A 25,205-nucleotide genomic window follows, 5' to 3' on the forward strand; every position below is an offset into this window, starting at 1 on the left:
TTTGTGGTTTTGTTGCTTTTCTGATTTTTATGGTTTTGTTACTTTTCAGATTTTGTATTTTTGTTACTTTTCTGATTTTTGTAGTTTTGTTACTTTTTTGATTTTTCTGGTTTCGTTAGTTTTCTGATTTTTGTGGTTTCGTTACTTTTCTGATTTTTATGTCAACATTACTTTTCCAAATATTTTATACTAAATCATGAAATACAACTTAAAAAAAAATCCCTAAATTTGGTGTAACTCTACTCCAATTCCCTTTCTGAAGAAAAAAATTTTATGTGCCAGGTATTTTGGAACTGTTTTTTGTTACATATAAAATATGCCACTTTTTTCCTGCTAAAAGTATCTAAACGAGCTAAAGACACATAAAAAGTAAATTATGGACTTTGTGCAAAATTCATGAGTCATTTTGATGAATTTGGCAGAAAAAAAGTCAACAAAAGAGAAAAGTGACTTAAAAAAAAGCAAATGATAAGATTTATGACAGTTTCTTAAATTTGCTTATACTATTTGGTGAAAGGACACTAGACGATGTCCATAAATGTTTTTGCAGATTTGTTTAATATTCTAAATGCAACTGTTATGAAAAGGACAGACTATTTTACAATCTTTGGAGAAGAAAGCATTATGTACTGGGTATTAGTCATATGTAAATTTCTAAGACTATTCTTACTTTTGGGTGTCAGTCCTCTTGCACTACTTCCGGTAATCCGGCATTGAGTTTAATTACTTCATCTGAGGTGAGGTCACTGAATACAATGAGTTCACCTCAGGTCACACCTGAGGTACCATGGGAGCCTCCACCTGTGACCTTAGGTGAAGTCATTGAAGTCAATGCCGGATTACCGGATTAGGCAATGAATGCATAGTGAGTATTTCAGTGCAGACATGTCTGCACCAAATCTGCATCTCCTAGCAAAAAACACACCAAAATAGCATGAGTTTTGATGCAGTTTTGGTGTGGGTTTTTTTGCCAGGAGATGCAGTTTTGGTGCAGAAATGTCTGCACTGAAAAACTCACTGAACACCTTGCCTAATCTGGTAATCCGGCATTGAATTCAATGACTTCACCTGACGTCACCGCTGGAGGTTTCCATGGTACCCCTGTTGTGAATTCAGGTGAATTGGCTTGAGGTGAACTCATTGAACTCAGTAACCTCACCTCTGGTTAGTTCACCTGAGGTCACTTCTTGGGTACCATGAGAACTCCATCTGTGACCCCAGATAAAGTCATTGAATTCAATGCTAGATTACCGGATTAGGCAAGGTGTGTACAGTGAGTATTTCAGTGCAGATATTTCTGCACCACATCTGCATCTTCTAGCAAAACAACACAACAAAATCGCATGCATTTTGATGCAGTTTTGGTTTATTTTTTTACCAGGAGATGCAACTTTGGTTCAGAAATGTCTGCACTGAAATACTCACTGTGCACACCTTGCCTAATGCGGTGATCCGGCATTGAATTGAATGACTTCATCTGAGGTCACAGATGGATTTCTCATAGTACCCCAGGTGTGACCTTAGGTGAACTGACCTGAGGTGAGGTCACTGAGTTAAATGAGTTCACCTCAGGTTAGTTCACCTGAAGTCACAACAAGGGTACTGTGGGAACCTTCAGTTGTGTCCCCAGGTGAATTAATTGAACTCAGTGTCAGATTAAAGAGTTTTGCAAATGGACATCATGTGGCTGTCGTCAGCTTGGAAAATAGGGCGACATTAAGCATGAGCAATAAAAAACTGGTCTGGAAGCTGTCACTGTCATTTGAACATGAAAAATTGGATGTTATTTTGTTGTTCTGTATCGTCACATTGTATAGCATCATTTCTACGTTTTTTGTGACTTCACACATCTTCAATGTGGTGCACCCCCGAATGGCAGCTGCATGGGTGTGCCCTCCTGTAGAGAAATAATGGAGAAAGCCACAGTATGTGATCTTTTATGTTTCAAAATGGGTATCCTATAACATTGCAAAAGGCTAAACCTACATATAGTGATCTAAAATATTTTCCTAATTCCCCAAACAATTAATTGCCCCAATTTGACCATGTGACTACAACTGCATATTGGAAAACAGGAAGAAGGCACAGCATCAATGTTAGGACTTGGTAGGGATGAGCAAAGCTGAATGGTAAAGTTTGGGGTTCATACCAAATCTGGCTGTCCGGGGCATGAACTTGAACATTGACTTTTAAAAAAGTCCATATCCAAGTTCGGAGCCTCGGTACTGTTTGTATGCTAATAATGTATGACGAAAAGCTGCAGAGCAGCCAATCAACAGGCTTTTTTGCATGCAAAAGATGACTGTACGCTGCCTTGAAAAATAAAGGGAAACAAATGACATAGTGTCCTCCCTATTTTTGATAACCAGTGCAGCTAACACAGACAACTGTAGGGTTCAACCATCAGTTATCAATTTTTCCTTGGCTCGTTATCGAAAATAGAGGCAATGCCACTCAATTTTTAGAACACTGTGTGGGATCTTCCTATTTTTGATAACCAGCCAAGGTAAAGGAGACAGCAGAGGGCCAGTATGGGAAGATCAGGTTGGGAAGATCCATGTTTATTCGGCTCTTCCCAGCCTAAAAATAGCAGCCTGCAGCCACCCCAGAAGTGGTGCACCCATTAGATGACACAGCTCTAAGCCCTTTGCTGAGCTCTTCCCAACTGCCCCGATGCAGTGACAATCGGGGTAATACTTTTGGAGGTGGATATCAACTGTTTAATGTCAGCAGGCATCAGCAGGGGTTAGTAATGGATTGGTGTCTATCAGAAATCCTCCCAGTAAGTATGTCCCCTAGCTGACTGCTTTACCTGCACTGGTTATCTAAAAATTGTCAGGACCCCACATCTTTTTTTATATTTATTTTTTATCCACATTTGTTTGCAGGGTAATTGCCCCATTTTTCTTTCTTCTGCAGCCCTCTAGTCCTTACTATAACCCTTTTACAGCCATTTTAAATCACTGAAGTAAGAGTCCAAATGGGGTCTGGGCCTGTGTCAAGTTTGGGTCAAGTCCAGGTCCCACAACAAACTTTCAACTAACCTCTGGCCGAACTTCTAATAGAAATTCGTGACTAAATTCAAGTGGAACTAAGTTTTCTCAAATTTTACAAAAATTTGCATTGACCAAAATGTTTATTTTTTGTAATCTGCCTTGGAATTAGCAAAATTCTGGCAACTGGCTGACATTTTTCTGACCCACATCCAGCCATCTATAGGTTAAAAAAGTGAAAATCCCTAATACTTATCCCACCACTTACTTCTACAGCCCCTCAACTACTCACATCCACCCGTCTGGTCATCAAAGCATCTTCTGCTCTATGGCCACTCGCGAAGAAATCTTTGGTCTCCTTGCACTGTGCAATTCTTTAGGGTGCCCAGGGAAGTTCTTGTCCAGGTGCGTAAAGGTCATGTTGTACGTCATGAAGTCATGACAGAGTTGACCTCCAGCATGACTGTTCAGAACCCTCCTGCGAACCATGACACTTGGAAGTATTCATATTGCCTCTTCAAGGAAGAAGGAGGCAAACTCTAGTGCCACCTATTGGAAGTAGCAATCCAAAAAGTCAATAGTGACTCTTTAACAAGCCTTTTCATATGACTTAGGCGGGCTTTGCACGTTGCGACATCGCAAGCCGATGCTGCGATGTCGCACGCGATAGTCCCCGCCCCCGTCGCAGGTACAATATCTTGTGATAGCTGGCGTAGCGAAAATTATCGCTACACCAGCTTCACATGCACTCACCTGCCCTGCGACCGTCGCTCTGGCCGGCGACCCGCCTCCTTCCTAAGGGGGCGGGTCGTGTGGCGTCATAGCGACATCACACGGCAGACGGCCAATAGCGGCGGAGGGGTGGAGATGAACAGGATGTAAACATCCCGCCCACCTCCTTCCTTCCGCATAGCCGGCGTGAGCCGCAGGAGGCAGGTAGGAGATGTTCCTCGCTCCCGCGGCTTCACACACAGCGATGTGTGCTGCCGCAGGAACGAGGAACAGCATCGTACCTGTCATGGCAGCATAATTATGGAAAAGTCGGAGCCTGCAACGATGATACGATAACGACGCTTTTGCGCTCGTTCATCGTATCATCTAGAATTTACACACAACGATGTCGAAAGTGACGCCGGATGTGCGTCACTTTCGATTTGACCCCACCGACATCGCACGTGCGATGTTGCAACGTGCAAAGCCACCCTTAGGGTTTATGCCAGATCAGAACCTCAATTTGCAGACACGGTGTGTCCAGGTGCGTAAAGGCCATGTTGTACGTCGTGAAGTCATGACAAAGTTGACCTCCAGCATGACTGTTCAGAACCCTCCCGTGAACCATGACACTTGGAAGTATTCATAGTGCCTCTTCAAGGAGGAGGTAGACAAACTGTAGTGCCACCTACTGGAAGTAGTAATCCAAAAAGTCAATAGTGACTCTTTAACGAGCCTTTTCATATGACTTAGGCGGGCTTTGCACGTTGCGATATCGGTAACAATGTGCACTGCAGCGATAGTCCCCGCCCCCGTTGCAGGTACAATATCTTGTGATTACTGCCGTAGCGAACATTATTGATACGGCAGCTTTACACTCACTTACCTGCCCTGCGACGTCGCTCTGGCCAGCGAACCGCCTCCTTACTAAGGGGCCGGGTCGTGCGGCGTCATTGCGACGTCACACGGCAGGCAGCCAATAGAAGTGGAGGGGCGGAGATGAGCGGGATGTAAACATCCCGCCCACCTCCTTCCTTCCGCATAGCAGCCGGGACGCAGGTAAGGAGATGTTCCTCGCTCCAATGGCTTCTCACACAGCGATGTGTGCTGCTGCAGGAACGAGGAACAACATCGTACCATCGCAGCAGCGGCATTATGAAAATGTCAAACCCTACACCGATCATACAATAACGACGCTTTTGCACTCGTTAATCGTATGTAAAAGGCTTTACACACTAAGATGTCGACAGTGACGCCGGATGTGCTTCACTTTCGATTTGACCCCACCGATATCGCACCTGTGATATCGTAGTGTGCAAAGCCCGCCTTAGGGTTTATGCCAGATCAGAACCTCAATTTGAAGACACGGTGTGTCAGGGTGATTGCCCCTCGTCAGTACAAAGTATGAGATCTGATCTGTCTGTATGAGAAGCTATAGTGGGATCTAAGGGGAAAAAGAGACAATTTTAATATTTCCCAGAGGAGCATTGAAGCTATAAGTCTCCTCACTGGCAGCCAGATTGGTTTGTCAGTCTCCGCAAGGAAAGAAGTCTTCCACTTAGAAGTATTGTACAGTGCAAGAAGACCAAAGATTTCAGGATGAGCCATGGGGTATCAGAAGATACATCAAGGAATAGATGGGTGAAGGAGAGGAGCAGAGGGGGACAGAGAGGTAAGAGGAAGGCCTGAAGAGACAACCAATTTGTGGAGAATAACATCTCCGCAAATCAAATTACCCAGGTAAAATAACATGCAAACAATATAATTCAAATTTTGCCCAATATGTTTGTATCTACTTATGGATATTTCTGAAGAACTGACCTGTAGCAGATATATACCGTGAAATACATTGTGTCTCCCCTTCGATGCAGTCCATATAGACGTTACAGTCACATTTTGTAGCATTGGCAGTGTAGCACGAATTACAGGTAATCCCACTGGCCTTGACGTTTTCAGATTTTGAGGTTGATTTATCTTGTGGAACTTGTAGTGAAGGAAAAGAAAATCATAAAAAGATCGGTTACTTTTCATCATCACCTTTTCATCTTAAAGAGAACTTGTCATTAGATTTGGGCCTTCTAAACTAAATCTAGCACCCTAAGCAGCGCCTGTTCTGCATTCCATGAAGGTGTGCATTACTCTATGACCCCCTGTAGCCCCCAAAAATATCTTTATAAAACCTCCTGCCCGGTATGTAAATTGTCCGGTCCGGTCCGATGGGCGTCCTACTCTGTGCATCCTGTCCCTTCTTTTGCCCTCCTCATGTGCTGATTGGCCTGGATGATGTCTTGGACATCATCCACATAGGCGGGCATAATCTCCACATTCCTGGATCGCGCAGGCGCACTTCGCTCTGCCCTGTTGTATAGGTGCACCTGTGCGAATCGGCAAGTTCTCTGCGCAGGCGCGGGATTTTGCCCGCCGATGTGGATGAAGTGGGTACGTCATCCATATTGCTGGGCACAATCTCGCGCCTGTGCAGAGAACTTGCCGGTTCGCGCAGGTTCACCTATGTTTTCGGCTTTGCCCGTAACAGGGCAAAGCGAAGAACACTTGCGCGAGACGGGAATATGGAGATTTTGCCTGCCTACGTGGATGGCATCCGAGGTGTCATCCACATCAATCAGCACCGGAGGAGGCCGAAAGGAGGGACAGGAGGCATAGATTAGGATGCTCACTGGATCGGGGCGGAGATTTTATAAAGGTATTTTTGGTGGTTACAGGGGGGTTCAGGGGGTACCTTTATGAACATGTACCTTTATGAAATGCAAAAAAGGTGATGCTTAAGGTGCTAGCTTTAGTTTATAAGGCTCAAATCTGGTGACAAGTTCCCTTTAAGATATCAAAGAAAAATTAGCAATTCTAATATTGACCACTAGATGTCAGTAGAGTTCATCCTCCTGAGAAAACATTTGCTTTACAACCTACAGTAAAACTTAATAATTTTTTCACTTTATCACTATCAAGATAGAAGTGTCTCTGGTGGTCCAAAATAATGCACAATTTTTGCACAGCTAGGTGGCGCTGTGGAGTAACATCTTGAAATGGAATCATTCTATAGATTTTTTTTTCACATAAATCATGTAACTTTACACTTACTGGTAGGGGCAGGAGGATTGCAGTTGCTCGTATTGCAGCAGGTTGCGTTGATCTTCAGGACGCCTTTGTCGAACCGAATAAATCCCGTCTTTTGTTGCGAGCAGTCACCGCAGAATCTCATAAAGAAAGACGTTTTCCTTTTACCTGTATAAAAAATTAAAGCAATCAGTCAATGAAAGTGAATGTTTACATTGGAGAGTTATGATCATTGCTGTCCGTAGAGGAAAGGAGAAAAGCCGAGCTCTTGCCCTATTGCCCCAGTATATAACCTTCCAGCTCTATTGGCCCCAGTATATAACATATGGTACCATTGTCCCCAGTATATAACATCTGACGCCATTGTCCTCAATATATAACATCTGACACCATTGTCCTCAGTATATAATATCTGGCCCAATTGTCCCCAGTGTATAACATCTGACCCCATTGTCCCCAGTACAGAACATCTAGCCCCATTGTCCCCAGTATATAACATCTGGCCCCATTGTCCCCAGTATAGAACATCTGGCCCCATTGTCCCCAGTATATAACCTTCTGGCCCTATTGGCCCCAGTGTATAACATCCGACCCCATTGGCCCTAGTATATAACATCTGGCCCCATTTGGCCCTAGTATATAACATCTGGCCCCATTTGGCCCTAGTATATAACATCTGGCCCCATTTGGCCCTAGTATATAACATCTGGCCCCATTGGCCCCAGTATATATTATCTGGTACCATTGTTCCCAGTATATAATATCTGGCTAAATTGGCCCTAGTATATAACATCTGGCCCCATTGGCCCTAGTATATAACATCTGGTTCCATTGGCCCCAGTATATCACCTTTCGGCCCTATTGGCCCCAGTGTATAACATCAGCCCCATTGGCCCTAGTATATAACATCTGGCCCCATTGTCCCCAGTATATAACCTTCTGGCCCTATTGGCCCCAGTGTATAACATCCGACCCCATTGGCCCTAGTATATAACATCTGGCCCCATTTGGCCCTAGTATATAACATCTGGCCCCATTTGGCCCTAATATATAACATCTGGCCCCATTGGCCCCAGTATATATTATCTGGTACCATTGTTCCCAGTATATAATTTCTGGCCCCATTGTCACCAGTATATAACATCAGCCCAATTGGCCCTAGTATATAACATCTGGCCCCATTGGCCCCAGTATATAACATCTGGTACCATTGCCCCCAGTATTTAACATCAGACCCCATTTTCCCCAGGATATAACATCTGACTCCATTGTCCCCAGGATATAACATCTAGTACCATTGTCCCCAGGATATAACATCTAGTACCATTGTCCCCAGGATATAACATCTGACTCCATTGTCTCCAGGATCTAACATCTGGTACCATTGCCCCCATTATATAACATCTGGTGCCATTTGATCACCGGTTATTACATTTAAAAAAATAAATTGCAGTGACAAAAAAACAAAATTTTGGCATTTGTAATTTTTTTCAAGCCACGCCGCGTACCAATAAGATTAATTGATTTTATATCTTAATAGAATGGGCATTTCTGAACTCGGTGATACTAAATATGTGTATATTTTTTATTTTTTTAACTGTTTTATTTTCAATAGTGCAATAGACTTGAACTTTTTTTTTTTTTTATTTTTTCATATTTTTAAAAAAAAAAAAAATTACATTTTTTTATGTATTTTACTAGTCCCCCAGGGGAATTTATCCCTGCTCTGTCTGATTGCTTTTTCATTTCTGGTGATCAGAGCATCAGAGCTCTGATCAGCAGAAATGCTGCTTCCCTATGAGTGTCGGCGCTCTGTCGGCTCTCATGGGAAAATTTCAATGCTCAAGAGGAGAATGGGGTTGATGCCGTGCTGCTGCCAAAGTAGTAGACTGTTAATTTAATCAATCCTTTATTTTACAGGACTACGCATTTCAGAGGTCAAAGCCTCCTTCATCAGGACAAAGGAAAAATCAACAATGAAGGTCTGAAACGCGTAGACCTGTAAAATAAAGAAGAATTGTTAGCAGACATGTGAGGGGATTTCCGCAAGGATTGACGCCCTGTTCACAGGGTTTTTAATGTTTTCTTTTTTTTTGTTTCCTAAAAGTGGCAATAATTAAAAAAAAGATTGAAAAGTTCAAATATATGACTGTGTGGGTGATGGTCTGACAGCAGGAGCAAGCGCCTTCTGTTTACCACATTATACGGACAACAAACATCACAAGGACTACTTTGCTTTGATAATTCAAACCTCTTGTCACTATATTTTTGTCTTTGGTAAATAATTTAATTGGTAAGCTGTACTTGTAGTATATTTGCAATATGCACTCATCACTTGTTGACAGTAGCAATATTCTGATGTAAACTGTAAATATACAAGCAGGATAAATTCATGTTAACATTGTAGGGACAACAAACATCATAAGGACAACTTTGCTTTGACAGTTCAAACCACTTGTCACTATATATTTGTCTTCGGTAAATACTTTAATTGGTAGAGGACTTTAGGGTTAAACTCTACCAATTAAAGTATTTACCAAAGACAAATATATAATGACAAGAGGTTTGAATTGTCAAAGAAAAGTAGTCCTTGTGATATTTGTTGTTCCTACTATGTTAACATGAATTTATCCTGTTTGTATATTCACAGTTAACATCGGAATGCTGCTGCTGTCAACAAGTGATGTGTGCATATTGCAAATATACCACAGGTACAGCTTGATGTTACATGCATGCACTATATATAATTATTATACAATTTTCTTAGTGCTAAATTGTATTTTATTGATCTTAAACAAATTGATGAGACTACACACAATTACTGAATGGCAACAAATTACTGTTTGGGTGATGGTCTGACCGCAGGAGCAAGCGCCCTCTGTTTACTACATTGTAGGGATAACAAACATCACAAGGACAACTTTGCTTTGACAATTCAAACCTTTGGTAAATACTTTAATTGGTAGAGATTTTTAGCGTTAAACTCTACCAATTAAAGTATTTACCGAAGACAAATATATAGCGACAAGAGGTTTGAACTGTCAAAGCAAAGTTCTCCTTGTGATGTTTGTTGTCCCTACTATGTTAACATGAATATATCTTGCTTGTATATTTACAGTTTACATCGGAATGTTGCTACTGTCAACAAGTGATGTGTGCATATTGCAAATATACTACAGGTACAGCTTACCAATTAAACTATTTACCAAAGACAAAAATAGAGTGACAAGAGGTTTGAATTGTCAAAGCAAAGTGGTCCTTGTGATGTTTGTTGTCCCTACTATGTTAACATGAATATATCTTGCTTGTATATTTACAGTTTACATCGGAATGTTGCTACTGTCAACAAGTGATGTGTGCATATTGCAAATATACTACAGGTACAGCTTACCAATTAAACTATTTACCAAAGACAAATATATAGTGACAAGAGGTTTGAACTGTCAAAGCAAAGTTGTTCTTGTGATGTTTGTTGTCCCTACTATGTTAACATAAATTTATCCTGTTTGTATAGTTACAGTTAACATCGTTAATGTTGCTACTGTCAACAAGTGATGTGTGCATATTACAAATATACTACAGGTACAGCTTACCAATTAAACTATTTACCAAAGACAAATATAGAGTGACAAGAGGTTTGAATTGTCAAAGCAAAGTTGTTCTTGTGATGTCTGTTGTCTCTACTATGTTAACATGAATTTATCCTGCTTGTATATTTACAGTTTACATCTGAATGTTGCTACTGCCAACAAGTGATGTGTGCATATTACAAATATACTACAGGTACAGCTTGATATAATGTGTATGCACTTTATATTATTAATATACCTTTTTCTTGTTGCTAAATTGTATTTTTTTTATCTTAAAACAGATTTATGAGACTACACACAAACTCTGCCTGGCAACAAATGCAATATGGTGAGTATTCTTTAAAATCTTGCATGTTCCTTTATGTTTTAACAAATTCCAGTGATTTTACGATTATTTTTCCTTTACACATTTTACTTTGTTAGTAGTAAATTTTGGTCAATGTATTTTTTGCTTTTTTTTATAAAAAAATATCAAATATTTTTCCAAAATGTTAAAAAAAATTTGCATTTTTTTTACTTAATATTCGAGATAGTCATATCAGACTAAGGTCATAACATTTCTAATACGTCTGTCTTGCATCAACACCATTTTTCAAATATTTTTTGGATTTTCTAGGCTGTTAGAAGGTTTCAAAATTTTGCAGCAATATTTAGGGATTTTTTTTTTATGGAAATGAGCCCCTTCACCCCCGAGCCTGGTTTTCACCTTCCTGACCTGACCATTTTTTTTGTCATTGCATGCTGACTGACAACTGATAACTTGTGTAGTCCTGTACATACGGTATGACAGGATATTTTGTCAACATAATTGTCACAGATGTGTCATGAGTGACAGACGGTCATGTGGTTTCTGGCAATAGAAGGTCACATTGTTTGGCTGCATAATTGTCATGGGTGTGTCATGAGTCACAGACGGTCATTTTGTTTCTGGCAATAGAAGGTCATAGTGTTTGGCTGCATAATTATCATGGGTGTGTCATGAGTGACAGACAGTCATGTGGTTTCTGGCAATAGAAGGTCACAGCGTTTGGCTGAGCAAAATGCTTCCTGACTTTCCATTGTTCCTGCTGTCAGTATTCATTGGTATAGGTAGCTTTCTTGTTGGATTCATCTCTCCCCTTTTGGACCCAGCAGCAGCACCTTCCACCCAGCTGCTGATCATCGGCATTCTCTTGGTGTTTAAATACCTCTTCCTTCCTGAAACTGATGCTGGTTATATTCTTCAGTTCATTCAAGACCTGAGTGCAAGCAGGTTGCATGTACTCCTCTGTGGTTTTGTTGCTGAAAACTTTGCTGAGCGTCTTCCGGTGTCATCTGTGGATAAGTAGTTAATGCATTTTCCCCTTGTGTGTCCTCCTTGAGTCCTCTTTAGTATGTAGTGAGGTTCATGAAGAGCTTATCCTATCTGTTGCCTATTTAGGGCCTAGCACTAAGGATACCTAGGGTCAGGTATCCGGCTCGGCGTATAGGTGTGGTACCTATCTAGGGTGATGAGGGAAGCAGGGCCCAACACTAGAGATACCTAGGGTAAGGTATCCGACTTGGCGCATAGGTGAGGAACCTATCTAGGGTGGTGAGAGACCCCAAGGACCAACAGTGGGATGACCATCTTCCCCTTCCATAGACAAAGGGTTTCCTTTCCTTTTCCATGTGTCACTCGCTTGGTACTTCCTCAAACCTAGCATGACATTAATATGTCAGATGTCTCCAGACAATAATGGGGAGTACCGGAACTAGGGCCTTTGAATAGCTCTGTCAAACCTCAGCACTTCTCCCGTGAATGGATTCTGTAAAATAGGTTGGAAGACAAATTATTGCAAATAGGGTCTTATCCAAGTGGGAGAAAGAAGTGAAAGTGCTGAGTAAGTCTTCCTTGACGGGTTGTGACAGTCGCCATAAAATTTTCTTGGCGTTAACTCTCATTGACGGCAGCGCATCATTAACCCTTCCACCATCATCCTGTGCCAATGTATTCTGACAACCTGTGCAGTCCTGTACATACTGTATGCCAGGACAGTATATAATGTTCATCTATATGTATCATTCAATGTGCAACTTGTGTTGAATTTTAAAATATCTAATCATTAAATTACATGTTGATATTTTTCAAATAAATCAGATCGCACTTCTTTATCTACATCTGATGGACGAGGCTGAGTTTGGTGAATGAAAGGGAAGGAATATTATCCGCCTGACTGCATTGTGGCTGCTGTACAGTTTGGTGGGGGAGGGATAATGCTATGGGCTGTTATATGGAGTCGGCCTCAGCCCCTTAGTCCCAGGGAGGGGAAATCTTAAAGAGGTTTTCCACTTCTACTGTGATTCCCTTTCCTTTATCCTAACTCTTCCTAACTAACACTTTCCTAATATTCTTCTGCTACCTACTATGCTCCTGTAAGCTTATCTCTAAGAGGCTAGTAAATATCTTTATTGTTGTTGTAGATTGGATCCTTGTGGCTGTAGACTACAATTGGAGCAACTGAGCAGGACAAAATAACTGGTAGAGGCTGAGAGGAGAGTGTGCCCAGACTGCTGTCACTCATAGGGAGGCAGTCTCACTTCCACCAGTGAAGCCCCCTGCTCAGTTGGTCCGATTCCGGTCTACAGTCGAAAGGATCAAAGCTCCAATAACAATAAAGTATTTACAAGCCTCTTAGTGAAAAGCTTACAGGAGCAAAGTAGATAGCAGAAGTATATTAAAGTATATTAGGGAAGTGTTAGTTAGGAAGAGTTAGGATAAAAGAAAGGGGATCATAATAGTAGTGGAAAACCTCTTTAATCCTTAAACACAGATTTTTGGGAGCAGCTTACGAAGACTCTTTCTATTCTCAATGTTTGTGCCCAGTGTACAAGGTCCACATGGACATGGAGGGGTGACTTTGGTTAAGAACATGAGCCTACAGACCCACAGAAATGGACCCCTGCCCTATCCAGGAACATTGAAATAAACTAGGAAGGAGAGTGTGAGCCCCACCTACCCAACATCAGAGTCAAAACTCCTAAATGTTCTTTTGAATGAAAGGACAAAAATTCACACAGACACATTCAAAATCTTGTAGAAAATAAAGTGGGGGCTGCTGATAAAGTCTTTGGCTTTGTAATCTTTTTTGTTTCTATGGTAACGAATGTTACATCACATGACAGCCTTATGTTTCTAATATATTTTTTTCAAAATTTTGTGTTTGTTGCTTATGGCAACACAGTTCTACGCACGCGGGAAAACAAAATGTCAGAGTTTAATGCAATATTCACAGCAACTGAGAGAAGAGGAGGGATAACATTCTTGTTTCTGCCAGGAAAGTCCGCAAAGGACATTCATGGTGAATTGGGGGATCAATGCCCTTCATATTCCACAGTTAAGAACTAGGTTACCAAATTTAAAACGGGCCACTTCTGCACCAATGATGAGAAACGTCCTGGATGACCGAGACTGGTTGTTGTTCCGGAGATTGTTGATGCTGTGCACAACCTCATACTGGAGAATCTACGAGTTTCAGCTAAAACAATAGCAGACATCATGAGAATTTCCCGTGAACGTGTTTGTGTCATTATTAGTGATGAGCGAGTACTAAAAAGCTCGGGTGCTCGAAGCTCGGGCCGAGCCTCCCAAGATACTCGTGTACTCGGCCCGAGCAACGAGCCCAATGTTATCCTATGGGAGACCCGAGTATTTTTGTGAAATGACCCCCCGGCAGCATGTAGAAACCCTAAAAATGTCACAAAAGTCTCAGAAGAGTGCTCAAATGACATGGCATCAGCATGGGGAAGACCCCTTGAAGCATTTATCACTCAAAAGTCACAGCTGTGAACAATTTTGTCCAAGTTTTACGCCATTTTTACGGACTCACCAGAAAACCTTCCAAAATGACACCAAAATGATTTTTCATGGCGGAAATGTTAAGGGCACATACCCAATAGTGAGATAGAGCTGGTGTATGTTACTTTTTGAGATTAATACATGAAAGATTTTACATGAAAACCTTGTGTGGCACTCCGATGTCCAAAACGCATGTTTTGTGCTTTTTACTAGCGATGTCGGTCATTTTTTTTTTTTTATTCTATCTCCCTCAGTCCGTCGGTCTGTCTCTCTCTGTCTTGTCTGTCCCCCTCTCACAGTCTGTCGGTCAGTTCCCCCCCCTCTCTCTTACTTACCGTTCCCCGATCACTGCCGCGGCGCTGCACAGCTGTTCAAACTCCGGTGGCTTTTCCTCTTTTGAAAAAGCCGGCCGCTCATTAATCAATCTCCTATTCCCTGCTTTCCTGCTTTTCGGCGCCTATGATTGGTTGCAGTGAGACACGCTCCCACACTGAGTGACAGCTGTCTCACTGCACCCAATCACAGCAGCCGGTGTGTGTATACTGTGCAGTGAAATAAATAATTAAATAATTAAAAAAAACGGCGTGCGGTCCCCTTAATTTTAATACCAGCCAGATAAAGCCATACGGCTGAAGGCTGGTATTCTCAGGATGGGGAGCTCCACGTTATGGGGAGCCCCCCACCCTAACAATATCAGTCAGCAGCCGCCCAGAATTGCCGCATACATTAGATGCAACAGTTCTGGGGCTGTACCCGGCTCTTCCCGATTTACCCTGGTGCGTTGGCAAATCGGGGTAATAAGGAGTTAATGGCAGCCCATAGCTGCCACTAAATCCTAGATTAATCATGTCAGGTGTCTCCCCGAGATTCCTTCCATGATTAATCTGTAAATTACAGTTAAAAAACACACACCCGAAAAATCCTTTATTAGAAATAAAAAACACTAACAAAGTCCCTCATTACCAATTTATTAACCCCGATAAACCCTCCATGTCCGGCGTACTCCACAGTCCTCCGGCGTCGCGTCCAGCTCTGCTGCATGGAAGTGACAGGAGCTGCAGAATACACCGCCACTCCGGTCACCTCCACGCAGCTAATGAGATGAGTATAGCGATCAGCTGAGCTGTCACTGAGGTTACCTGGATCCAGCGGTGGATGCAGCGGTGGCCGCGGGTAACCTCCGTGACAGCTCAGCTGATCGCGCTACTCACCGCCGCTCCAGTCAGCTCCATGCACCAACTGAGGTGAGTATAGCGATCAGCTGCTGTCACTGAGGTTAATCGCGGCCACCGCTGGATCCAGCGGTGGCCGGGAGTTACCTGACTGACAGCAGCTGATCGCGCTATTCCCTTCATTAGCTGCGTGGAGGTGACCGGAGCGGCGGTGTCTTCTGCAGCTCCTGTCACTTCCATGCAGCAGAGCTGGACGCGACGCCGGAGTCCGTGGAGTACGCCGGACATGGAGGGTTTGTCGGGGTTAATAAATTGGTAATGAGGGACTTTGTTAGTGTTTTTTATTTCTAATAAAGGATTTTTCGGGTGTGTGTGTTTTTTAACTGTAATTTACAGATTAATCATGGAAGGAATCTCGGGGAGACGCCTGACATGATTAATCTAGGATTTAGTGGCAGCTATGGGCTGCCATTAACTCCTTATTACCCCGATTTGCCAACGCACTAGGGTAAATCGGGAAGAGCCGGGTACAGCCCCAGAACTGTCGCATATAATGTATGCGGCAATTCTGGGAGGCTGCTGACTGATATTGTTAGGGTGGGGGGCTCCCCATAACGTGGAGCTCCCCATCCTGAGAATACCAGCCTTCAGCTGTATGGCTTTATCTGGCTGGTATTAAAATTGGGGGGACCGCACGCCGTTTTTTTTAATTATTTATTTATTTATTTTACTGCACAGTATAGACCCGCCCACCGGCTGCTGTGATTGGGTGCAGTGTGACACCTGTCACTCAGCGTGGGGGCGTGTCTCACTGCAACCAATCATAGGCGCCTGTGGGCGTGGAAAGCAGGGAATATGAGATGGCTGTGTACAGAGCACAGCGCGCCGGCCGGTATAAAGGCTCGGTCACGCTGTGCAGGCCGGCCAATCACTGCAATTCCACAACTAACAGGGCTGTGGCATTGCAGTGGTCTGCCAGCCAATCCCTGCATGAGGGCTGGCTCTCAAAAGAGCGCCAACATGCAGGGATGAAGACCACGAGTAAAGCACGAGTATTGCAAAATTACTCGGTACCCGCCGAGTAGCCCGAGTACAGTGATACTCGTGCGAGTACCGAGTAGTAACAAGCATACTCGCTCATCACTAGTCATTATCCATGAACATTTGGACATGAGGAAGCGATCTGCAAAGTGAATCCCCAAATGTCTGACAACAGATCAGAGAAGCAGCGAGTGAAAACTGCCTGGATTGACTGGTCACTATGGATGAGACCTGGATTTATTTGTATGACCCTGAAAACAAGGAGCAGTCAAAAGAGTGGAGACACAGTGGTTCTTCTCGTCCAAAGAAGTTCAGGGTGCAAAAATCAGCCACTAAGGTGATGGCGTCTGTGTTCTGGGATAAGGAGGGTGTGCTGCTAGTGGACTACCTTCAAAAGGGTTCCACCATCATTGCAAGGTAGTAGAGTGAATTTTGGGATCAAATGAAGACAGCTCTGAAGGCCAAAAGGCGCAGCAAGCTGTCCAAAGGAATTTTGTTCCTGCAAGACAATGCCTCCGCTGACACTGCACAAACGACCATGGCAAAACTGGCAGAGCTGGGCTTCCAGCTGGTTGATTACCCACATTATTCACCAGATCTAGCTCCCTCTGGCTATCATCTGTTTCCATACCTGAAGAAATACCTCAAGGGTACCAAATTTCACACCATTTCTGATGTCATGGCTGCTACAGATGCCTGGTTTCAGGCCCAATCGAAATCCTTCTTTTTGCTAGGCTTACAGAACTTGGAGTACTGATGTAAGAAGTGTGTTGTTGTCATCAGTGGAGAGTATGTGGAAGAAATGGAAAGATTTATCATCCTATATCGTTTCTTTCTGGATAAAGCCAAAGACTTGTCACCAGCCCCTCGTAACTTGAGATGAGTGAACCCATTGAAGTTCGGTTTGGCTGGTTCAGCCAGACTTTAGGTAAAGTTTGGTTTGAGACGAGGACTTGGCCTGAACCCCAATGGAAGTCACTAATTGGGCAGTTGGGGTCTGTGCCCACATGCAACTAGCCAAAAACAGAACTCTCGTGGGAGTAGGTGGATGTGGTTTTTCCATTTTTTTTGTTTTGGTGCACCCTACATCCGATCATGCTGCTGTTATGAGCAAGCGGCTCGCACTGAGGTGCACAGCAATGCTCACACAAGAGATCTGCATACGTAAATCCTCTGAACTTCGAACCCCAACTCTGTTTTTTTTAATACAGTCTGTGTTTGGTAAGAACACCGATCACCGAACCTCGGGTTCGCTCGTCTCTACTTATAGCTGCAGAGAATCCATCTCCATAACAATGTGTATGGATATAAGTTGGGAGGAACGCTCCTGCAGGGGGACATGGAGGGAGCACATACTCATCCTCACAGGGTTATATATTTATTTATCTTTTTTTCTGTTTTTTAAAATGATAAAAAGTTTCTTCTAGTTTAATTTTTCATGTTATTGTGTCTATGGTAATTAGCGGCTTCAGATTCGAAGCCTGATGTCCTTACTTTCAGGAATTCAGAGCTTGCTCATTAGTGAAAACCTCGGTAATGTGTGTTCTTTCTTTTTTAATGTTTCCTGTTTCTTCCTAATGATTTCTAGATCTTTAACCACTTATATTGTAGAGGAGACTTCACCAAGAGAAATGCCAGGTGCTACTGTGAGTCGGATAAGGACATGTCAAGGATGAGGCACTAAGAAAACCATCAATGACATAACTAGATCTCGTCACACATGCGCTAAATACACAACATGCACAGGTACATTATACACTGTACACACATCATAAACTATAAACCCAACATAAATATATACACTGTACACACAACATACGACGTATATACAACATACACATATCTGCTATACACACAACATACAATATATATATACAACATACACATATATGCTATACACACAATATATACAACATTCACTATATACACAACATAAACTGTATAACCAACATACACAGCAGCGCGCACCTCCATGCCGGCACTGTCACTATCAAAGTACTGGCAGGGTTCAGGACACGGTCCCGCACTTTAGGCAAGAGTGCTTCAGGTCACCAGAGGTCATACCGTGGGAACCCGGGTATGACCGCTGATGAACTGAGTGATGTCACTGCTGCCAGCCGGGTCCTTCTTGTGTGTCCCGGAGCCTGAAGAGATCGGACATGTTTGCGGTCTCTCCAGGCTTGGATGTAGCAGAGCCACGACCATCGTGGAACCTCGTGTGGATTACGTCGGACCTGGAGGGCTGTATGGGGGGTTAATAAAGTGGTGAAAGAGGGTGCTTTTTTGTATTTTATTAGAAAAAAAGGATTTTTCGGTGTCTGTGCTTATTTACTTTCACTTACAGATTAATGATGTGAGGTGTCTCATAAATGCCTACCATGATTAATCTAGGACTTAGTGGCAGCTATGGGCTGCCATTAACTCCTTACTACCCCAATTGCCACCGCACCAGGGAATTTGGGATGAGCAAAATAAAGTTCCGGGATTGTCGAATCTAATGGATGCGGCAATTCTGAGTGGCTGCTGGCTGATAATTTTAGGCTTGTGGGCTCCCAAAAATGCGGGTCTCCCCAGCCTGAGAATACCAGCCCTCAGCTATTTGGCTTAATCTTGACAGGGTATCAAAATTAGGGAAACCGCACGTTGGATTTTTAACTTATTTATTTATTTATTTATTTATTTTACTGTACATTATAGACCCGCCCACAGTCAGCTGTGATTGTTTGCAGTCAGACAGCTGTCACTCAGCTTGGGGCGTGTCTGACTGCAACCAATCACAGGTAGAAACAGTGAATATGTGATGAGGCTAATGAGCGGATGAGAAAGAAGAATGAGAGGCATTAGAGCAGTGTGACAGCTGCGTCGCACTGTAATCGGTGAGTAGGAAATGCTTGGAGAGAGAATCAGTGGCGTAATACTGTGACATCCTCATTCCCAGAAGCCATATGTGAGTCAGAAATGCATGCAGGCATATCCTCCAGGCTCTCCCCATTCACTTTCATCACTTTCCCATCCATTTCAGACCTCTCTATTGGGTCCAGGTCTCATTACCCGCATTTCCCATTGACTTGCATTGTACTCGCTAATCGGAATGAATACACGAGTATTACATAGTATTTGTTACAAGTATAGCGAATACGAATATTACGGTACTCGCTCATCTCTAGTGAATTATCATATTATGGGTGTCAGTTTCGAGCATTCCTACATGAACAGTTTCCTGGAAAGTGGATTGGTCATCGTGGACTAGTTGAATGGCCACCAAGGTCTCCCGATCTGACCCCCTTAGACCTTTATCTTTGCGGTCATCTGAAGCCAATCATCTATGCTGAGAAGATACAAAATGTGCAGAATCTGAAACAACGAATTCTGGAAGCCTATGGTACATTTCTTCTGCGGTGTTGCTATCAGTGTGTCAAGAGTAGAGTTGAATGCAGTTCACGGTTCGAGGTTCTCCAGTTCTAGGCTCGAGTGATTTTGGGGCCTGTTCTAGATCGAACTAGAACTCGAGCTTTTTGCAAAAGCTCGATAGTTCTAGATACGTTCGAGAACGGTTCTAGCAGCAAAAAAACAGCTAATTCCTAGCTGGCTTTCCGCTGTAATAGTGTAAGTCACTCTGTGACTCACACTATTATGACATTTCAGTGTATAGTGTGCGTGAACAGCGCCTTCAGATCACTGCTGTTTGTATAATGGCGATTGCCATTTTTTTTTTTTTTCCTTGTCTTCCTTCCCTAAACGCGCGCGTGTAGTGGGGAGGGCCAGCATGTCAGCCAATCCCAGACACACACACAGCTAAGTGGACTTTTAGCCAGAGAAGCAACGGCATGTGTGATAGGATGTCCATGTCACATGTCACTGCATTATAAAAACGAGTATCTGCCCGTCCGGACGCCATTATCTCTTCTGCGTCTTTGGTGTCAGACATCACTGGCGCAGCTCCGTCCTTTGTCCTATCGCCGATACTGCTGTATGCGCTCCATACACAGCGCTGGACAGCTTAGGGATAGCACTTTCTATCAGTCCTTTTAAGGGCTCAAACCGGCAGGGTCAGAGCCATAGGTGACAGGTCCTGAAAACAGAGACAGCGTCTGTGTAGCTAAGGTCAGGGATTTCCTCGCTGCATTTCCCCATTAGGAGGGAATAGAAAGGCAGGCTTCCATTCCTCTACCCAGAGCCCCACAATCCTGGCACTGTACCCTCCTGTCCTCTGCACACTCCAACTCATTATAACTAAGCCATTATACTAGCAAACACTCAGTGTACCTAGTGGCATCCTAAACGTGGCTGTTGGACTTTTGTCTAGTCCCACTAGTGCAAAGATATTTGCAGCACGTCTGCCTGCATTGCACACTCCAACTCATTATAACTAAGCCATTATACTAGCAAACACTGAGTGTACCTAGTGGCATCCTAAACGTGGCTATTGGACATCTGTATAGTCCCAGTAGTGCACAGATATTTGCAGCACCTCTGCCTGCATTGCACACTCAAACTGATAGTTACTAAGCCATTATACTAGCAATTTATGCTGCCAGTTTAAGGGCCGTAGTTGTCGCAATCAACATGAGTGGCAAAATGACAGATACTGGTGGAAAGGGGAAGAGGTGTGGTGGAAAAGGAAAAAAAGGGTTTGTCCGTGGGGAAGGTGGCAAAGCTCCATTATCATCTGCTGAAGATAGACCATCTACCAGCAAAAGTAAGATGTCTACTACTTACCGTGGACAATCCGATGTGCTCCCTTTTTTACGGACACGAACAACAGGAACAAAGGTAGATGATGGCCAAAAAAGGAAAATGCTTGAATGGATCTCAAGTGGTCCAACAAGTGCCCTCTCAGCCACTTCAAGTACCGCATCCAAAAAACAGCAGTCCTCTGAGTTGTCATCCCAATCAAACTTGCTTTCTCCCAGCTCTGAAGTCTCCATCAGCCCTGTACAGTATGGTGGAACTGAGATGGCTGAGTCTGCAGAGCTGTTCAGTCACACTATAGCCTGGGAATCAGAGGTCTGCTCCCAAGCTACAGTGAGTACAGACCAGGAAATGGTCTGCAGTGATGCCCAGAACCTTTGTGACTCTGATTCAGGCCGTGAGGACCAAGTTTCTGAGCATAATGTTGACCCTTTGTCACAAACTGTAACACCTGTGGTTATAGACAATGAGGAACATACTGATGAAGATGAGATGCAGATACCCGATTGGGATGACAACTTAAATATTCGGTCAGGGCAAGAAGAGGCTCGGTCTGAGGGGGAGGGGAGTGCAAACACAACAATTGATGATGAAGTTCTAGATCCCACCTACTGTCAACCCACAGTCAGGCACTCGAGGAGGTCAACAGAGGTGGTGGAGGAGGATGCAACTGATGACGAAGTTACCTTACGTCTTCCTAGACAGAGTCGGAGTACTGGTAGCATGTCCACAACTGCATCCTCAGCCACCACTCTACCTCTGAGCACTAGTCGGGGTGGATCAACAGGTCGCATGCCCTCTAAGCCTTGCCTAGCCTGGTCCTTTTTTGACATAGCAAAAGATCGCCCAAATTATGTGATCTGTAAAATTTGTCATGGTTCTATTAGTAGAGGTCAAAACCTCAGCAGTTTGACAACGTCTTCCATGAATCGTCACATGAATAAATATCATATGTCCCGGTGGGAAGCTCAGCGTGCTGCAATGCTGCCTAGCGGAGCGAACCGTCCACCGCCTGCCCCTTCCAGTGCCTCCGCACGCTCTTCATCTTCTAGGACTGTGGGGACAGCTGTCACACCTGTTTTTCCACGCACAACTTCCACCACTGTAACCGCAACAAGCAGTTTGCTTGGTAGGTCGTCAGTTGGTTTGGAAGGGGAAACAAGTGAGTGTGTACAGCTCTCTCAGACATCGATAGCACCAACGTTGGATGAAGGCAACATCATGTCTCCGCCTGCACTTTCCTGACAAACCTGCATTTTTCCAGGGACACCCTACTCAACACCGTCTACACACAGCAGCCAGATCTCTGTCCCTCAGATGTGGTCAAATAAAAGGCCACTTCCTGCGACCCATGACAAAGCTAAGAGGTTGACTCTATCCCTCTGTAAGCTCTTGGCTACTGAAATGCTGCCTTTCCGCCTAGTGGACACACAGGATTTTTGAGACCTTATGTCTGTTGCTGTGCCCCAGTACCAGATGCCTAGTCGCCACTACTTCTCTAAGAAAGGTGTGCCCGCGCTAGACCAGCATGTCGCACACAACATCACCGCTTCCTTGAGAAACTCTGTGTGTGAACGGGTGCATTTCACCACCGATACTTGGACCAGTAAGCATGGACAGGGACGTTACATGTCGCTGACTCGGCACTGGGTAACTATGGTGATAGATGGTGAAGGGTCTGCTGCACAAGTCTTGCCGTCCCCACGACTTGAGTGTCAATCCTCTGTCTGTCCAAGTTCCGCCACTGCTTCTGCCTCCTCCACCTCATCTGGGTCCTCCACCTCCGCCCCAAGCCTGCCTGGTCAGGCCACCAGAGTTCTCACTGCGCAGAAGGAATCACGCACCCCTCATTACTATGCTGGCAGCAGAGCGCAACGGCATCAGGCGGTCTTTAGCTTGACATGTCTTGGGAATAAGAGTCACACAGCTGAGGAGTTTGGTCAGCTCTGCGATCCGAGTTTAATAAATGGTTGTCTCCACTCAACCTGCAGCCTGGTAAGGCCGTGTGCGACAATGCTGCAAACCTGGGTGCGGCCCTTCGCCTGGGCAAGGTGACACACGTACCTTGTATGGCTCACGTGTTGAACCTTGTCGTCCAGCAATTTTTAACACACTATCCCGGCCCAGATGGCCTTCTGAACAGGGCACGAAAACTGTCTGCTCACTTCCGCCGTTCAAGCGCCGCAGCTGAGCGACTTGCATCGCTCCAGAAGTCTTTCGGCCTGCCGGTTCATCACCTGAAATGCGATGTGGCGACACGCTGGAATTCAACTCTCCACATGTTACAGCGACTGTGGCAGCACCGCCGAGCCCTGGTGCAATACGTCATGATGTATAGCCTGGGCCAACGAGATGCAGAGGTGGGGCAGATCACCCTGATGGAGTGGTCTCAGATCAAGGATCTATGCACCCTTCTGCACAGTTTCGACATGGCGACGAATATGTTTAGCGCTGAGAATGCCATTATCAGCATGACGATTCCAGTCATTTACATGCTGGAGCACACGCTAAACACTGTTCGGAGTCAGGGGGTGGGACAACAGGAAGGGGATGAACTACAGGAGGATTCATATGCGCAAGACACAACAACATCACCAAGGTCCAGACGTTCATCATCACCAACGTGGCAGGCATGGGACCATGGGGGACAGGGATCAACAAGGGCGCATGGTAGCAGGCGAGATGTTGAGGAAGGTGCAGGAGAACATGAAGAAATGGAGGACGAACTGTCCATGGACATGGAAGACTCAGCAGATGAGGGAGACCGTGGTCAAATTTCAGTTGAAAGAGGTTGGGGGGAGATGTCAGAGGAAGAAAGAACGGTTAGCACCTCTATGCCACAAACACAGTGTGGACTTGGTCCGCATGGCTGCGCAAGACACATGAGTGCCTTCTTGTTGCACTACCTCCAACATGACCCTCGTATTGTCAAAATTAGAAGTGATGATGACTACTGGATTGCCACACTATTAGATCCCCGGTACAAGTCCAAATTTTGTGACATAATTCCAGCCATAGAAAGGGACACACGTATGCAGGAGTATCAGCAGAAGCTGTTACTCGATCTTAGCTCGGCTTTTCCACCAAACAACCGTGCAGGTGCAGGGAGTGATTCTCCCAGTTGTAACTTGACAAACATGGGACGGTCTCGTCATCTTCAACAGTCTACCCGTACCAGTAGGACTGTATCTGGTGCTGGTAACAACAATTTTATGGAATCTTTTCATAATTTTTTTAGACCCTCTTTTGCAAGGCCACCAGAGACAACAAGTCTGACACATAGTCAACAGCTGGAGAGGATGATACAGGAGTATCTCCAAATGAACATCGATGCCATGACTTTGCAAATGGAGCCTTGCTCCTTTTGGGCTTCAAATCTAGAAAAATGGCCAGAGCTCTCCACTTACGCCTTGGAGATTTTGTCGTGTCCAGCTGCCAGCGTTGTCTCTGAACGTGTCTTCAGTGCTGCTGGGTGTGTGCTGACAGATAAGCGCACGCGTCTGTCCAGTGACAATGTGGACAGACTAACGTTCATCAGAATGAACAAGTCATGGATCCACAAGGAATTTACTACCCCTGTGTCATCCTGGGGAGAGTAAATGCTTGTGGATTTGGAATGTGCTTGATGCAAATCAAAACATCCTGTTTGCAACTAGGGCACAACTGCTGCCACTGAAGGGGTGGGTGTCTGTGTGGCCCAATTTTTGGAAAAAAGGGAGACTCCGCTTGGAGTAACCCTTGCTTGCTGTGTTTTTTAAAAGAATCCAAGATGAACAAGTCATGGTTCAGCAAAGACTTTGCTACCTACCCCGGTGTCATCCTGGGGACGGTTAAGAATAGCGTATTTTTGAATGTGCTTGATGCAAATGTAGCTGTGAATTGTACAACTGGGGCACAACTGCTGCCACTGAAGGGGTGGGTGTGTGTGGGGCCCAATTTTTGGAAAAAAGGGAGACTCCGCTTGGAGTAACCCTTGCTGTGTTTTTTATAAATGATCCAAGATGAACAGAGCTGGGATCAGGAAAGACTTTGCTACCTACCCCGGAGTCATCCTGGGGACAGTTAATTATGGCGTATTTTTGAATGTGCTTCATGCAAATCTAGCTGTGAAGTG

The 25,205-nt window shown here is 44.2% G+C and overlaps 1 protein-coding gene across 3 annotated transcripts in view; it reads right to left on the reverse strand.

The window, feature by feature from the left end:
• Nucleotides 1-25,205, reverse strand: part of LOC142257110 (uncharacterized) — a 76,167-nt gene that overhangs the window by 44,904 nt on the left and 6,058 nt on the right. The window contains exons 3-5 of one of the 3 annotated variants that reach the window (XM_075329195.1): nucleotides 6,804-6,947; nucleotides 5,526-5,687; nucleotides 1,456-1,897 (exon numbers count right to left, since the gene is read on the reverse strand). In XM_075329195.1, the coding sequence (XP_075185310.1) occupies nucleotides 1,680-1,897; nucleotides 5,526-5,687; nucleotides 6,804-6,947 (524 nt within the window). In that variant the 3' untranslated portion in view covers nucleotides 1,456-1,679. Of the gene's footprint in view, nucleotides 1-1,455; nucleotides 1,898-5,525; nucleotides 5,688-6,803; nucleotides 6,948-25,205 lie in introns of those variants that run through there. The other 2 variants (XM_075329197.1, XM_075329194.1) reach the window with 2 other exon arrangements.

Source organism: Anomaloglossus baeobatrachus, chromosome 11 (genome assembly GCF_048569485.1).
Source record: "Anomaloglossus baeobatrachus isolate aAnoBae1 chromosome 11, aAnoBae1.hap1, whole genome shotgun sequence".
NCBI lineage: Eukaryota > Metazoa > Chordata > Amphibia > Anura > Aromobatidae > Anomaloglossus > Anomaloglossus baeobatrachus.